At 36.5% G+C, this 18,488-nt stretch overlaps 1 protein-coding gene across 2 annotated transcripts in view; it reads right to left on the bottom strand.

Moving 5' to 3' along the window:
- Positions 1-18,488, bottom strand: part of LOC116514394 (IQCJ-SCHIP1 readthrough transcript protein-like) — a 327,718-nt gene that overhangs the window by 300,538 nt on the left and 8,692 nt on the right. For both annotated transcript variants that reach the window (XM_032225970.1, XM_032225971.1), the window contains exon 3: positions 7,870-7,881. In XM_032225970.1, the coding sequence (XP_032081861.1) occupies positions 7,870-7,881 (12 nt within the window). The remainder of the gene's footprint in view (positions 1-7,869; positions 7,882-18,488) is intronic.

Genomic DNA, 18,488 nt, shown 5'->3' with positions numbered 1-18,488 from the left:
CCCTTAAGAATTTGCTGGATTTTATATTAGCTCAGACATTTATAGTAATTATCATAAATAATGGCATTAATTTAAAAAATATAAGCACAATTCTTTTTTGTAAAAATTTACAATACAACTTAATATTTGTCTTTATCATTTCTTGATCAGATACTCATAATTAAAACAACTCTTCTTCCAGAAGTGTTTTATTCCTGTTTCAAAGTTTATTTTATACATAGCAAAAAATATTTTCCTTTATACATTATTAGAATCAGGCAGTATAAGCACATGTATGTTAAAGTTTGTTTATACCAAACATTATTTTTATAGTTTTCTATTCAAAATAGATAACTCATATGATTTGAAATTCAAAATATACTTAATAGGTTTAAATCATCAATACTACTTCTTTCCTGACATTCCTGATATTTGCTGATATTAAGACATTAATATATGGACTTATAAAGTTTGCCAACTAGAGAAAATCCACAAAACTATCAACAATAACTTCAAAGGAATAAAATTTATAAGGGGGAAATTCATGAGGAAAACAACCACACATTATCATTCCTGGACATCTTCATCAGTTGTTATAGCCGCCAGTAGCCATTAGAGCTGGCGGCAGACTCAGACAGTGAGGAGGTTGAGGAAGAACATGGGCCAGTCCTGGAGTCTCGGGAAGGCTCTGATGAGTGCTCTGCATCAGAGGCAGAGATGGGGCCAGAGCCATCTGACAGTTATCAGCTGCCTTCAGAGTTGGAGATCAGTGGGGCAGAAGAACAGCTAGAGTCTGTTCCTGATATGCGCGTGCCAGGAGAAGGGAACAGTTAAGGAACAAGGGCCAACTCAGAAGTAAAGGTGCAGGTAGACAGTGAATGGCCCCTCCCATAGGGAATAACGAGGAGCGAAAGGGGAGTGGAGTTTGTAGGAGACAATTAGTTTGATTAATAAGTGTGAATATTTCTTTGGGACTCTCCGAGACTCCTTGCCAAGTATTTTCCTGTACAGCATTGCTTTGGAAGATATCGGCCTTGAAGCTCTTGAAAGACTGTTTTCCAGAACTTTGCTGGATGTGAATGAGAGGAATTCACATTAGTTTAATAAAAAGGGGTTTTGTCAGGACAAGGAGTCTGCTTTGTGATTTTGTGAAGCCTAGGTCAGAACATCAGCAAAAGCAGTGATGGCAAATAAAAAAACCTGTTAAATAAACAGATCAGCTTTACAATATCTTCCAACAAAATGGATATCCATGCAACTTTATCAAAAGATGCAAGATCACTCAACCAACCATAGCACACCAACACAAGCTGTGAAAAGGATATTACTGCCATACAGAAAAAAATAATATCTGAAACCACCTACAGACTACTAAAACTACACGGCATCACCATAGAACAAAGACCAACTAAAGTCCTCCAAAACATCCTAAGTAAACCAAAAGACCCAACAGCCCCAGAAGAAAAAAACAGGACTCATCTACAAATACAGAATAAGGATTGTAACAGCTATTATGTAGGACAAACAGGCAGAAGACCAGCCTCGCACGCAGACAAATCGGCCATCAACAGGCACATAAAGATAAACATGTACAAGCCACTCAAAGGAGACAATCGAAAAGCTGAAAAAATAAAAACTTGACCAGGCTCCTGATTCATTTCTACTGTACTTATTTTGAATAAAAAATGGTCCTATGTTTCTTGAACTCACAATTGCTGATCAATCAAGAATATTAAATATTGGAAGATGAGCCTATGTACATATTTTTAAAAGCAAATAAAACTTCAATATGATGTCTAGAGAGATTCTCAGTAGGTCATGGTTGTCCCAAAGTTGTTTTTTTGAAAGGTAACTGGACTTTTTTTTTTCTTGAAGACATTTCGCTTTTCATTCAAGAAGCTTTTTTAGTTCAAAACTAAAGGACTTTCTTGGATGAGAAGCAAAATGTCTTTAAGGAAAAATGAAGTCCAGATGCCTTTTGAAAAAGAACTTTGGGGTTTAAAATATTATATAATTATATAAAATTAGTATACTCTTTTACAAGTTTTTAATGTGTGGGAAGTGAATTTGAGATCTGAACTTGAAAAGTCCTGTTCCAGTATAAAAGTTTATTTTGTCATATAGTCAAAAATTAAATGTAAACTGACCTCTTAAATTTGCACAATCTTAATTAAAGTCTGTTTGTATTGGAATATTGAAATCAAGTGGGTACATATTATAGTATTAACTAGCTCAATTGCTCCTTTCAATTGAAATAATATGAGGATGTTGGAAAATTAGATATTTTTAAAAATTAACATTAGAGTAAATTTATTGTCTTTTATCTAAGATCCATAACAAGATGCAGCACAAAAAGTAATTCACTGTTTTATTATTATCTGGCAAATTTACTATAGGGAAAGTCTAGAAAACTGAAATTTGCTTATTTCATAGCATTTAAAATATGAAAATTAGCAGTGTTTAGAAAATTATGGAACTTTGATTAATGATGTAATTACATATTAATTTATTAGTGGTCTCTGTTTAGATACATCAGCAAAGTAATTTCTAAAAAAAAAATCAACCAGCCATATGTTTTTAAATAATAATATTGTGTGTTCATTATTAAAAATTTAAATTTGAGTTTAAGATTACATAGAATATATGCCCAATATAACCATACTTTTAAAAGATTTTGTAATATTTTGTGCTCTGGGTTTTTATTTGTTTTCTTAAGTTTCATATATTACATCTTTTCTTGATTATTAAATAAAATAGATTCATACCACTTTCTTTCAGAATCTCTTTTCTAACCAGGCTGACATCCATTCCTATAGTCTGAAAGCTGAAGTTTAAACTTTGTTAGTGAAAAATGAAGGGAGGAAGGGATGTTGTTCCAAATTACATGGAGAAACCCTTTTGTAACAGCAATAGCAATAGTAACAGCACTTAGACTTATATATTGCTTTAGAGTGCTTTACAGCTCTCTCTATATTGCCCGCAACAATCTGGGTTCTCATTTTACCCACCTTGGAAGGATAGAAGACTGAGTCAACCTTGAGCCTGGTGATGTTTGAACTGCTAAATTGCAAGCAGCCAGCAGGCAGCAGAAGTAGCCTGTAGTACTGCACTCTAACCACTGTACCACCACGATTCATACAAATAAGTATAATGCAAAGCAGCAATTTCCTTTGCTTCTGCTATAGTTTGCTTGCTTATTTGCTTGCTTGATTACTTACTTGCTAATTTGCTTGCTTGCTTACTTATGAACTTACTTACTTCCAGTAGCAAGGCATACACAAGCAAGGTTACACAAATTGAGAGACCGCCTGCTGCCAATGACCTCCAACAGACCTATTAGATCCCACAGATTAGGCCTCCTCCGAATTCCATCTACTGGCCAATGCCGATTGGCTACCACCCGGAGGAGGGCCTTCTCTGTGGCTGCTCCGGCCCTCTGGAATGAGCTCCCCATGGAGATTCGGACCCTCACCACCCTTCAGGCTTTCCGCAAAGCCCTTAAAACCTGGTTGTTCCGACAGGCCTGGGGCTGACGGATTCCCCGCCCCCGCTCGAATTGTGTGGTTGTTGAGTGTTTTAAAATTGTTTGTAGTTGTTGTCCGTTGTTTTTTTTCCTCCTGTTTGTATCCCCCCCTATTTTGGTTTGTGAGCCGCCTTGAGTCCTTCTGGGAATAGGGCGGCATAGAAATCCAATAAATCAAAATCAATCAAATCAAATCATAAGCAACAATTGTAGATAAACATCAGGTTAAAAAAGAACTTTTATTCCTCTTTCATATCAGTAATACCACCTGATTGCTTTTTATCTAATACACTGTAGGCACAAAGCTTTCTTTTTGACAAAAGCAGCAATGTTAACTCTATTGAGAGACACACCAATCAAAAATATCGACATGCTTTATTACAGTGTTCAGCTATCAATATTTCCTGTTTTCATAACAGCTTTAATTTGTCTTTGCAAAAGAATAATGTCATATCTAATTTGCAAAACAATTCTAGAATAGGATGCACTCACACACCAGATAAGAATTTATATTGAATAAATGCAATAATTGGAGTACTATCTGAGACATGGAGCTAAAAGATTTATTTCTAGGATGTCAGGCTGAAAAATGCAAAATGTCTTTGATTCCTTATGTGGAGGAAAATATATTGGCAAATATGTTCTAAAGGAAGGAATATTAAATTTCTATTTTGGTCATTGGAGATAATTGTACAGAAAAGTATTTTTCTTTCTTGTCTGTTTTAAAGTGTCCTTTCTGATTTATTAGCTGTGGTTTTATTTGTAGCATTTTATTGTTGAATTACGGTTTTGACAATCTTACAGGCCACCCAGAGAACGCTGCTTATAAGACATTTTTTCTTATATGAACAATTATTAAATTGTTGTTTATTTATCTTGTTTTTCTTACTATTATTGCTGCCAGAAGAATCATACTGGAACTGGGTAACCCCTAAACCAATTAAATTTACAAATTGATTGTATGTATTTATGTATCCATAAAGGAATAAATATGAATATTCACAGAACAGATGGAATTCCATGAAATTCTTCTGTATTTGCTCAGAACCAAGCTGAAGTCTAGCTGCTAGAGGACAGGGAAATGTCTCTAGCTGGGAGATTCAAATTGCCAGAATTGAAGCTGGAGAATAATTAGTTGGGCTTGACCTAGATCCTAGAAGCTGGCAATGTGACAAGACCAAGTGTTGTAGAACCTAGTCTATTTGCCAAGCAAATTTTCCTTTCCTTTCTCCTTTCCTTTCCTTTCCTTTCCTTTCTTTTCTTTTCCTCTCCTCCACTCCACTCTCCCTTCCCTTTGACCCTGTTGCTCAATTGGCATGTGAGTTGGCAACTAAATGCATGGCAGCATCAGCTGTTGAAGATGGATTTTTGGGTTCAGAAGAATCCATTAATGGCTAGTATAGTTGAAATGGATTTGGCAATGTTTGCACTGTCTATATGTGGTGGTGGGGGGGGTGGTGGTGGAGGAGGAGGAGAAGAAGAAGAGGAAGAGGAAGAGGAAGAGGAGGAAGAAGAAGAAGAAGAAGAAGAAGAAGAAGAAGAAGAAGAAGAAGAAGAAGAAGAAAGCAGCACTGAGTAGGACAATAATAAACCAATGCAGAAGTGAACAGAAGACAGAAGATTACAGATTTACTTACCACCGGGAAGGTAAACAGCTGCCACTGTTCCCTGCAAGCTTTTACATATGTTGTGTGAGGGATAGAAGCAGGAGCCATGGAATCAGAGAGTAAGATGTTTATTAGTAGGTGACAAGCGATTCAGAATGTGTTACAACTGTCACAGTATTTATACTCTCAGGTACCAACTGTCATTTAACTGTCATTACAACCACCAATCACAGGCTGTGCTTCGCCCGACCAATTAGAACGCAGCACAGGCTGTTGCTGGGCTATAACACTAGCCTTTTTTTAAATTCTAGAATTAAGAGCCAATAAGGCTAATAACTGAGTACTGCATACGTGTTCAGCTAATTAGTTTAAAAAAATCATCAGCATATTGATTCCCCATTCCCAAAATTGCTAATCATTTTAGTCGGTATTGAACTGTTAATATTCTTGGTGTCTACAAACTACAAATTCTCATTCCAAGAGGAAAAATAGCCCCCAAAACACATTGATATTTTTAGGAGTTGTTGACAGATGCAGCCCAGACGTCATATGTGATCTGAATCACTTTTTTCTTTTCAAATCCAGATTAATGTATTAGATGATTGTAACTCCGGAATCCATGTAATAGTTTATTCTGGTCATATATAATTTAGGAAGGTAGGCTGACTACGAGTCTTATAATTTTCCTTGATTCTGTTGTGGCTAAAAATACAGGTTAAGATTCCTGGAGATTACAAAACCACAACCTATATTCATTTTCTATCCGATTGTGATGAATAAATATGAATTCTCTCCTAAAGGTCTAAATTTAACATTTAAACATAACACTGTACAGAATTGAAAATGAATACAAAATTCTGGAATGATAATACTGAACAAGTAGTTGCATGTTAAATGCAACATATTTTTCTATGTATATGTTTCTATTTCAGCACTGAATGTTTTCTATATGCCCCAATATGAGAAAAATGTTGATACAACACAATTGATTGTAAGGAGCTGTAGAAATACTACGTACATATTAAGTCCATGGGGACACTAGTATACAAAGATGCTCAAAATGCATTGCTATAATTTAACCCACTGAGAGAATAAACTGAAGAACAAAAGAGAATCTATACAGAGGCTCTATAGGAATAATACATATGTTCTGTATTTCCTCTGATTTATGTCTGCCATGTTATGTTGTTCTGTGATCCAAATTAAATGTATACATCTGAGTAAAGGTCAATGAAAACTCAACTGATAAATAAATCCTTACTTGGGTCACCGAGGAAGATGAATAATAGTGCGACATAATTATTGGGTTGTAGATTCTTGTATCCCATCTAGTGAACAGAACTATGGGCCAAATAATGACCTCATTACAAACAGATGGATCCTTCATAATTTCAAATAGCATATTATAAAGGTCATGATTTTGTATGAATTGTGAATCGTTTGGGGACCTAATTGATAAATGAAAAGGATGTGGTGGTCACATAATGTTACAACACAGCATCTGTTTTATCATATTAAGGAATACAGAGCTTGAACTGGAGTTTAAATATTTTTAAAATAAACCTGTTAAAAACAGCAGTACTTAATCCAATCACCAATAATTAATTATATTTATTCAAATGCATTTTGATTTGGGCTAGTTTAAGTCTATTATCTTATAGATACTTAGATGGTATTGGTCAGACTAAAAATACATGATAAATAAAAAACTATATAAGTATCCACATTCAAGAGGATAATAATATTATAATAACATCAGTACCTTACCTACTGTAGAAACCAAATGCATCTTTTTTCCAGTAAAAGATTCCTAGATAAAGTGCTGCTGCTTGAAATGTTCTCCAAAAATGCTACGTGCACACCTACAATTGACTCAAAATTATTGCCCTTGGAAATAAATTCCTGCACAGACCAAGTAAATAATACTCTTGGTCAGGTATCCTAATGCTTGATATCTTTGAATAGGTATAAAGCTCTTTAAAAATAATTACATTGTTATAAATGTTTTACATTCACATAAAATATGAATTAATTATGTATAAATCTCTGGGACACTCCTATAGCAACAAGAAAAAGCAGCAAGAAATTTTACTTGTGCATACCATTTTACATTCCACAAAATATTCCACTATTTTTTTAAAGTTTCTTTGGAATCATTGGGAATTAGCCAGCAATTAAAGAATAGATAGACAGACAGACAGACAGACAGACAGACAGACAGACAGACGGACGGACGGACGGATGGATAGATAGATAAATAGACAGAGAGAGAGAGAGAGAGAGAGAGGGAGGGAGGGAGGGAGGGAGGAATATTCACTTTTCACTTTTTTCATTTCTCAGGGTTATAATTTCCCCCCTAAGATTCTTATAAATACCAAAATAGATATATGACGCTTTTGTAGCAAATCTGAACAGATTGGATTTGGTGATATTCAATGAGCTTTGCATAAGAGGCATCACAAAAATTATGCAATCTCCTTGCAATGTTGGTATGGCAACTAATATAATTAGAAAGAAGTTTTTTTTAAAAAAAAAATTAAAATAGAACTGTGCTAATAAATAAACATTTGGCCTCAATTATTGAAAACCCAATGATGCAAATAGCATTTCCTTTTTGGGAAAATGCATCAGGAGAACATTTTAACTTTATATTGGCTAGTTCACTCTTCTGATTTATTTCCAGTGATGGACAATCATTAATACATTTGTGTAAGATTACTTATTTAAAAAGCAGTTTAAAAGCTGTTGCTTTACTTGGACTTGCATATAGTCCTTTGCATAGCTTGATATACTCAAGTGCAGTGGCTTCAAAAATAAACAAGACAGCCAAAGTCAAAGATGAAAATATGAGCCACTTACTTAAATGTGAGTCAACAGTGTGTGGCTGCAGCCAAAAAAGCCAATGCAGTCCTTGACTGCATTAATAGACGATAGAATCACAAGAACATGAAGTTCTTGTATCGCTTTACAAAGCCTAAGTAAAACCATACTTGGAATACTGCATCCAGTTCTCGTCATCACAATATAAAAAAGGTGTTGAGACTCTGGAAAGAGTGCAGAGAAGAACAACAAGACTAGGGGGCTTGAGGCTACAACATACAAAGAACAGTTACAGGAATTTGGTTTGTCTAGTTTAATGAAAAGCCGGTCTAACAAGGTCTAACACAGACATGGTGATCCAATATTTGATGGGCTCCTACAAAGAAAAGGGGAGTCAGACTATTTTCCAAAGCACCTGAAAGGAAGACAAGAAACAATGGACAGAAACTAATCAAGGAGAAGATCAACCTAGTACTAAGGAGAAATTTTCTATTGGTGACAGTAATCAACCAAAGGAATAGCTTGCTTTCAGAAGGTGTAGTTGCTCCATCACTGGAGGCTTTCAAAAGAGACTGGACAACCATCTATCTGAAATGGTACAGGGTTCCCTGTTCAAGCAGGAGATTGGACTCTAAGGTCCTTCCAACTCTATTATTCTATGTTCTTTGTCATATGGTGTATCTACTTCTCATTGTTGTAACAAACCTTTTTGCTATAATGCTTAGTAATGATGTATCTACTTATGAAAATATCATGTATGTAAATCCTGTGGTCAGGTATTGTATGTTAGAGCAATTAATAATAGAAATATTAGCCATAATTATACTATATATCTGCAAGCCACACATAAACTGCAGAAAGGAGGCAATTCTATGAATAAGATCTCCTACTCCAGCTGTGGTGAATCATTTAAAACATGCAGTTGTTAGTTTGTGCTTCGTTCTGCATATAAAAATGGAAAACCGAACAGCCCATGAAACAAATTGGAAATTCCCGGGGATTAATATAGGTTCTAGTGTTGAAAAGGAAAGTCTAAACTCATTTACATGCACTCACTAGTAACTACCTTGCCCAGGACTTCTTTTACCTTAAAACTCTGCCTCAACAGCTAGATTGTTCAACTAGTAACTGTCAATTTAACTATGTGTGAAATTGATTTCAGTTTCTTCACCTTCGTTTGGACACAGACCATAAAGTCCAAAGAGCCTGGGATGTGTGAATACAATTAGGAAGGGTCCATATGAGACATCATCACATGCTATTTTCTTGCAAGCTTCACTTCCCACCGCGACTTCGATCCTTTTCTGCATCTCAAAGGGTCCAGAAGTGAAATAAATTCCAAATGGTCCTGTTATCTCTTGATGGCATGAAAAACCTGCTAACAAGACAGCTGATTCTTCAGTATTGCATCAAATTCTATCTCCTTCTGTCTCCAAAAGGGAAGAGAAATTCAATGCATAAACTTAATGTCAAAAATCCAGCTTCAAATAGCAAACCCTATTTCCAATAATCTTTGGGCAAGAGATTTTTGCCCACTGTGCTCAATATTCTATGCTGCACTGGAGTGTTTGTCACCAGATCAAAATAATGTGAAAGATCGTTTAAGACAGGGATAATCAATTTCTTATGGCTAGAACTGCACTTAATATTTTTTGTCTGGGGAGGAGGACAAGTGAGCAGTGAAACAAACTGGCTGAATCATATACAGGGAAGATGTATATTTAATTTAATTTAGTATGTAGCTATATGTCTTCATGATTGCCATCTCAAAATGTTGAAAAATCATGCAACTTATTTTATAAGGTGGGGATTGGAAGAAATCCTGAGAGCTGGCTTTCAATGCCCATCATCAATAAAATATGCAAAGGAGAAAGAGGGCAAGCACTCAACACAAAATTAACAGAATATGGAAGACCCTGAAATATTGACAAAAGTGGATCCTCTAAAGCAGTGTTTCTCAACCTTGGCAACTTGAAGATGTCTGGACTTCAACTCCCAGAATTCCCCAGCCAGCAAATGCTGGCTGGGGAATTCTGGGAGTTGAAGTCCGGACATCTTCAAGTTGCCAAGGTTGAGAAACACTGCTCTAAAGAATCTATGAAGTGTTGTCGCAGTTCATATAAAAATGTCATATTTTTAATTCAATGTATACAAAAAGAAAATCCAAGAAGCATTCAGAATGAAAATAGCCAATCTAGTTAGTATATAAAGATGCTAAACTTGGAAGGACAAGAAGTACAGAATTGCTGAGATGACTTTAAAAAAAAAAAAAGCATATCCTGTAACACCTCAAAGAACAATCAATCACGTGACATTTAACTAGCTGGATACCTGTGCGCCACTACAAAATCATGTGATTTGGCTTGATAAATCGACACATCTTGAAAATTAATCGGCCTCTACTCTCCCCTTTCTCCCCTCAGGGAATGTTTTGTCCCACATAGCCCTCTCCTATCTTATCCCTTTCTCTCCCTCAGTCTAACTCCTTAGCATCAGAGCATTTTTCAGGTGGGGAGGGGGAGTAGAATGTCTAAACTCCCAGCTCACAGGCCAGATGAGTTACATGCTGGCCATGCCCATGCCCAAGTGGCAGTTGGAACAGAATTCTTTTCAGGTGGGGAGGGGGAGTAGAATGTTTAACTCCTTAGCATCAGAGCATGTTAATAATAATATAAGAAATACTAATAATATTTTTCATTTCGAAAAATCCTTTCTTAGTGAGCACCTAGAAGCCAAGAGGAAGATATGTGCCAAATTTCAAGTTTGTAGGCTTTACGGTTCTGGAGATTTCATGATGATGTGTGAGTGGTATTTCGCTTTATACATACATACATACATACATACACACACACACACACACACACACACACACACACACACACACACACACAAATGGTCATTAGTTTTTCAATCTGATTACAGTAATCATTTTGTTATGGAAATTTGTATTTTGTAAATTATGTAAAATTATGTTGTATACAAAAAATTATACTGAAAATAGCAAAACAGATTCAAGGAAGATGAACCAAAAGTATGTTCATTATTATTACAATAAATCATGTGAATAAGCATATCATTCTAAATTATACAGATTGTGAACAAAGTTTTTAAAGAATCAAATATTGCAACACCAAAATGTTTATAAAGGCCATCTTCCCACATAAAGCTGTATTGTCTGGAACTATCCATGGTACTGAAAAGATCTAAAAATCCCCACTTGAAAGTTTTGCTCTATTCCAAATTTACTGCTTTATAAGGCACATCAAAAGCACCTAATTTATTCCTATAATACATTCAATCATACACCTTTATGAATTTCAGGAGAACTTGTCCATCAGCATATTTTCTTCTATAGATAATGTTTTATCTGTGACCAACAGCAACAGCACTACATTAGATTGTCTGCAGGTTTTATCAATCTGTCACATTTCAGTCTGTTCTGAAGTGCCCCAGTGCCATAATCTACTGGTGATTTAATCTACTGTTCAGTTCTAACAGAGAAAAGCTATGCTTTGTTGCTTTGACATATAAGTTTACGTCATCTGAAGCCATGGCAAACACAAAGAATGATTATTCCATATGAACAGGCATGTCTATTTAACATCATTAAGTTTAAATTAAATCTACTTTCTAATTATCCTACAAGTCCAGTAAGAATATTCCCCTTCCCTTAATTTTACAAATTATTAATCTAAAACATTTTTTCAATAGCATGCAGTAATCAAGGTAGATAAGGGGAATATTCTTCTTTTTTCATGTCTGTTGTTTGTTGTTTATTATATTTATATGCTGCCCTTTTCCCCTGAAGGGGACTCAGGGCGGCTCACAACTCAAACCAAGAAAGGGGGATACAGACAAATTTTTTTTTAAAAAAACGACACATAACAATGCATAATTTAAAACACATGACAGTCATACCATTCGAGACAGGGGCAACAGCTCTTTAGCCCCAGGCCTGTCAGAACAGCCAGGTTTTAAGGGCTTTGCGGAAGGCCTGGAGGGTGGTGAGGGTTCGAATCTCCACAGGGAGTTCGTTCCAGAGGGTCGGAGCAGCCACAGAGAAGGCTCTCCTCCGGGTAGTCGCCAGTCGACACTGGCCGGCGGATGGAATTTGGAGGAGGCCTATTCTGTGGGATCTAATCAGTCTAGTGGAGGTCATTTTGGGAATGCTGACATGATTTTTCCTAATTTTTGACAAGAATACTCATGATTTTTTAAATACTTGAATAGAGCTTACAAAGAAAACAGCAATTACCCCAGGTTTAACCCCAGGTTAAAATATGCACCATTGTTGGCTCAATTTGGCTTTTAAGTGGAATATCAGGGTGGTTATATCACAAAATATAGTGGAGCCATCTGAGGCAAACCCCAAATCTGGTTTCACTTACATTTCAAATTACTTATTATTGCATTAACGGAACTAAAAAAAATCTCAGAAGTGGAAATCAATTTCATATAGTTGCCAAGGAAGTTAGACAGGCATACCCATGCAGTTTTCTTGAATTCAAGTTGACACGAAGATCTCATTTGAAGATGTCCAAGGATCTGGCCATTAAAAAACTAACAATGGTCTTAATTTGTGGGTCCTGAGATGATCATATGCAGAGTGGTTTCTGGAGAGACTGCATAAATCCACACAACACTTTCATATCAACTTTTTATTCCATTTCTTCAGATTTCAATTTTCATTTCCATAGAGTGTAACAAAGAATTCCATAACTTGCACAGTTCTGATCATTGTAGGTATACACAGATCACACAACATTTGAATATCTTTCCCTAAGGCTTTTGTGACTGCTATGCCATGTACTTCCAGTCTGTAGTGAATTTCTTGATTGTTTGTTCTTTTACTGTTGCTCCTAAAAGACATAACCACTTTGATATCTTCATTTTCAGTTCAAAGGCTGGTTGTCTTATCTGTTGTCATTAATCTGGTCCTCTTTATATTTAACTTCAGTTACATTTTTTCATGGTGTCCTTGTTTTTATTTATTTTTTTACTTATAGAATTCAGATTTGTCATACTTATTTCCATTCTGGAAGTAGTCTGTTTTGTCATGTTCTGTCCATATTGTGGCTGCTTGATCCTGTATATAAGTTTCCCATGAAGACAAAGAGACAGCCTGGGATTCCCATTTTTCTGAACTAATTCCGTAGTTGGATGTGATCAATACAATCAAAGGCCCTTCTATAATCAGTTAAGCACATAGTGACTTTTATTTGGTATTCTTTGGCTTTCCAGTATGCAGTGGCAATAATGTTTTATATTCTAGCTTGAACACCTGGTATTCTTTTTCCATATAAACTGCTAATCTGCATTGGAAGATCCTAAGCATTTTTGCTAGCTGTGAAATTAAGGATATTGTACATAGTGTCACACTCTATTAAGTCTCCCTTTATAGTATTGAAATATAGATTAATAGCAATAGCAATAGCAGTAGACTTATATACCGCTTCATAGGCCTTTCAGGCCTCTCTAAGCGGTTTACAGAGAGTCAGCATATTGCCCCCAACAATCTGGGTCCTCATTTTACCCACCTCGGAAGGATGGAAGGCTGAGTCAACCCTTAGCCGGTGAGATTTGAACCGCTGACCTGCTGATCTAGCAGTAGCCTGCAGTGCTGCATTTAACCACTGCGCCACCTTGGCTCTTAACCTCTTTCAATCTGTTGGTCACTGCCATTCTGCAGTTTTGCTGGTATAGCTTAATTACAATCTTTACTATTTCTTCCTCTGTTGCATGCCATATACAATATATGTTGATAATCCATCAGATCCTGTAGCTTTCCAGCTAGATAATTACCAGAGTGATGATCTAATTTCATCTTTTAGTACCAGAGGTACTTTTCAGGTATTTTGGATCTTAACATCCAAAATCTTACATTTCTATAGTAGAGTATTGCAGCTTCATTATGGTTTCCTAAGCCGTACAATCCAACTGTATTTTCTCTTTTATCATTCCAACATTGAGAATCCAATCTCCAAACACAAGCAGCACATCTTATTTGCAAATTCTGCTGATTTCAAATTGAACTTGAGTTTAAATACCTCCTCTCCTACTGCATCAGTGGTTGGAGTATAAACTTGAATGAGTGTCATATTAATGAAATGTCCATGAAGCCTAATTGTTAAAGCATTTTTTTTTATAGCAATAGCAGTGGACTTATATACCGCTTCATAGGCCTTTCAGGCCTCTCTAAGCGGTTTACAGAGAGTCAGCATATTGCCCCCAACAATCTGGGTCCTCATTTTACCCACCTCGGAAGGATGGAAGGCTGAGTCAACCCTGAGCCGGTGAGATTTGAACCGCTGACCTGCTGATCTAGCAGTAGCCTGCAGTGCTGCATTTAACCACTGCGCCACCTTGGCTATTTGATGAATAGTTGCAGAAGCAGGGTAGGTGAAGAGAAGGACTAAGGTGACATGATAGCAGCCTTCCAATATTTGAGAGGCTGTCACAAAGAAGAGGGGGATAATCTATTCTCCAAAGCACCTGAGGGCAGGACAAGAAGTAACAGATGAAAACTTATTAAGGAGATATCTAACCTAGAGTTAAGAAGAAATTTCCTGACAATTAGAGAACAATTAACCAATGGAGTGGCTTGCCTCCAAAAGTTGTGGGTGTTCCATTACTGGATATTTTTCAGAAGCGATTGGACACCCATTTGTCCAGAATAATATAGGATCTCTTGCTTAAGCAGTTGAACTAGAAGACATCCAAGTTCCAATTCTCTTATTCTGTATTCTATTCTGTGTGATATTATTTGGTTATAGGTTGGTTATTTGGTTATTCCATTTTCTTTGATTATAGATTGCAGTGCTGCCAAATGCTATTCTTGCTGCACTCTTCCTTACTATAAAACCAACATAATTCCTTTTTTAGTTTTAGTTTTTCATATCCTGAGTAACTGTTTGATCATCTGGTTGAAAATGTCCAGGCATCAATGTGTAATTGTTTCGTGTCACTTGTATATATTGAGCTTTCCTCTGTTCATGCTTCTTACATTGCATGAATCAACTATAATTCCATCTTTGCAGCTTCAGATTTTCTTTTCCTGTGTGACAACATCAGCAACTCTACATCCCAAAGACTTTAATGTAGCCATGTCATAAAAACAATCACTACTCTAAACAAACATCTAAACATCTGACCCAAAGAGTTCATCATTTGGCACTACATGTCGATCATTTTACATTTTCTATTCATATGGTTTTCTCAGTAAAAATACAGGTGTGGCTTACTATTGCCTTCTGCTGCACAGTTTGAGTTTATGCCTTTGTGATTGTCAGTAAACTGATCATCTGCCTCTGGCATCTTCCTATAGTGCTACTGCCCAAGATAGGTTTCTGCTTACTTTAGCTGGGCAGCTGGAATGACCTTCATGCATGGGTAAACCTGCTGGGAATATATACTGTTGGTATACACACCTGACATTCTTCACTCATCCCTCCTAGGAACATTCCCCCCCCCCACCACCACAAAGAGGTAGCACAGCAGGACTTGTAGGAATTAATGGAATAACACTATCAACATATAAATAAAACGTTGACAAGAGTTCCTATTTACCACAGGATTTGTGATCCTAGCTAACAAGGGAAACTTTTCGTCTTTTCCTTTTCCCTTAACAGGGCTTGGTGAGAAGAAAAATGTAAAATGAGGGGAATTTTCCTGGAGTCTCCACAATGACATGAATCCCCCGGTTTAAAGCGAGTACGGTAGTTGTTGCCTTATATAGCAAAGACGATGTTAATTTTCCTGAATGTAGGTAGTAGCTCAAAAACATGTTTTTAACTCCCTGCTGTGCCAGGATATCAAAGATTTATCAGGCAGGAGAGGTTTGTGGGAGAAAAACAACAGCAGCAGCACAGCATTGTTTTCTAGTCTCTCAACAGGAATAGGGTTAGATCAACTTTTCTCTATAAAAGCTGCTTACCTTCAAACATACAGTAAATCACTACTTGCTTGCTTCCTTGCCTGCCTGCTTTTCTTTTCTTTTTGTGCAAAGAACACACCAGAAGGAACATCCCTCTCAGTCTAGATAATGCATCAGTGAGCAAATGAATGATTACATGTCGGCCACATCATATTGGCTAGGGGGAAATTCAATTTTAGTAGCTCTCCCCAGCTCATGAATTCCTAATAGCCTTTAAAAATCCCATATAAAATCACCCAAATGAAAACGGTGACATGGCTGACTAACAGAAAAGTCAACACGCTGAATAATGGCTCAAATCGCCAGTTTCAAGGGAGTAGGAGGAAAAAGGGGATCCGCATGTTCCCTGACTATCTTGGGGATGTGATTTCTTTTTCTTTTATTTGGCATTGTGACCAGGGCCAGATGGAAACAAGCTATCTGGTGAGCTTGAAGGTTTTAAACAAACCACTAAGCATTCTTTTCCCCCCCTAATCTTTTCCACAGTGGTGTTCAACTGTAAATATGCATACTTACATTAATTATAAAGCACAGAGGCACAGGCAGTGCATTACAACAGAGTGTTAAGAAGCAGATCACAGATAAAATAAAGGTAAAAGTTCCCCTTGCATATACTGTATGTGCTAGTCATTCCCAATTCTAGGTGGGGGTGCTCATCTCCACTTCAAAGCTGAAGAGCCAGTGCTGTCTGAAGACGTCTCTGTGGTCATGTGCCCGACATGACTAAATGTCAAAGGCACATGGAACACTGTTACCTTCCCACCAAAGGTGGTTTCTATTTTTCTATGTGCATTTTTACATGCTTTCAAACTGCTAGGTTGGCAGAAGCTGGGACAAGTAATGGGAGCTCACTCCGTTACGCGGCACTAGGGATTCTAACCACTGAACTGCCAACCTTTCTGATTGACAAGCTCAACGTCTTAGCCTCTGAGCCACTGCATCCCTTAGATCACAGACAGATGAGATCAAATCTCACTGAGCTGGCTTATACTATTGGCTTATACTAAGAATAAAATCCATTTTTAAAAAATAATAGTGATGATAAAAAACACAGATAGTTTTTGTAATGCACTAATACACAAAAGGTGGAGAGATGTTTTTGCTTATACAGTTGTTTCTTATACAGCAACAAAGATGATTAGGGGACTGGAGACTAAAACATATGAAGAACGGTCGCAGGAACTGGGTATGTCTAGTTCAATGAAAAGAAGGATTAGGGGAGATATGATAGCAGTGTTCCAATATCTCAGGGGTTGCCATAAAGAAGAGGGAGTCAAACTATTCTCCAAGGCACCTGAGTGTAGAAAAAGAAGCAATGGGTGGAAACTGATCAAGGAGAGAAGCAACTTAGAACTGAGGAGAAATTTCCTGACAGTTAGAACAATTAATCAATGGAACAGCTTGCCTCCAGATGTTGTGAATGCCCCAACACTGGAAGTCTTTAAGAAGATGTTGGATAGCCATTTGTCTAGAACGGTATAGGGTTTCCTGCCTAGGCAGGGGTTTGAACTAGAAGACCTCCAAGGTCCCTTCCAACTCTGTTATTGTATTTGTATATGTATTTTTATTACTGTCAGGCAACCCAATAGTGACATAAAATAATCTAGCCAAAATTCAATTCCTTAATTGCTTACATCCAATAGACGGAATCTTGCCACATTAAACCCTTATTCTTCTCAGCCTAACAGATATATCCTGGGAAATTCTAAGGAGTGGCTTTCCTAACCCTCTTCCTCTGTTTCCTGTCCAGCTCTGGACTGTGTTGTCTTTTGTCTCACTCACTTCATTGGAATGTACTTTTCCTTCCTGGGTAACTAGAACTTCACTATAATCCATCACAATTACATAGTTTTCTTTTTTTGGTAAATTCAAACACTTCACTATGATCAGGATGCAAATAAATATGGAAGCAATTGCACAGAGTAGGCAGGATTTTGAATTTGGATTCCATGCTGTACAAAAAGCTGATTTTGATATTCATATTGTAATATGGCATTTAGGTCCTTGGCATCAAAGGAAAATGTCAAAGACCAGCATGATCATACTTGAAATTTTGCTCTGGAGTGGCCAGCATTACAATAGTTTTTATTAGTGTGAATCTGCTGCTTGTGTTTTGCTCCACTACATTCAACAAGAAGAAATAGAGATTTAAAATGAGAAAGGGGAAGTAGAATTTCAAGGTAATACTATACAAACAGAGAAAATATTTGGAAAGATGTTTAATAAAATTGTTAGACAGTATGAAATATGGTACTGCAAGTACCTCAAATTCAATGTTTGAGAAGGGAAAAATGTGCAGAATATTCTATGATTCTAAGAAAATTTCCAAGCATTTGCATTTTTTTAGCAATTATGGTTTAAAAAATGATTAGTCATAAATAATGTAAATTTTGCAAATGTTTTTCTAAAACTGCAAACAGACACTCCATCTCTATGTAGAAGAAACCTGAATCACCAATCAATCAACACCATGTAATACATTTACCAACGAGGACATTCAGATATGTTTCAAAGTCTGTATTAATATCTGACATAGATATCAATTGTATGAAAGTATGGAATGAACAAGAAGAAAACTTGGAAGTCTTAATAGTGATTTGTGCAGTCATTGATCTGTAGCTCATTA

This window comes from Thamnophis elegans, chromosome 10, assembly GCF_009769535.1.
Source record: "Thamnophis elegans isolate rThaEle1 chromosome 10, rThaEle1.pri, whole genome shotgun sequence".
In the NCBI taxonomy this organism is placed as follows: Eukaryota; Metazoa; Chordata; class Lepidosauria; order Squamata; family Colubridae; genus Thamnophis; species Thamnophis elegans.
Note: the sequence above shows the minus strand (reverse complement) of the source record. Positions and strands in the feature narration are given on the sequence as shown.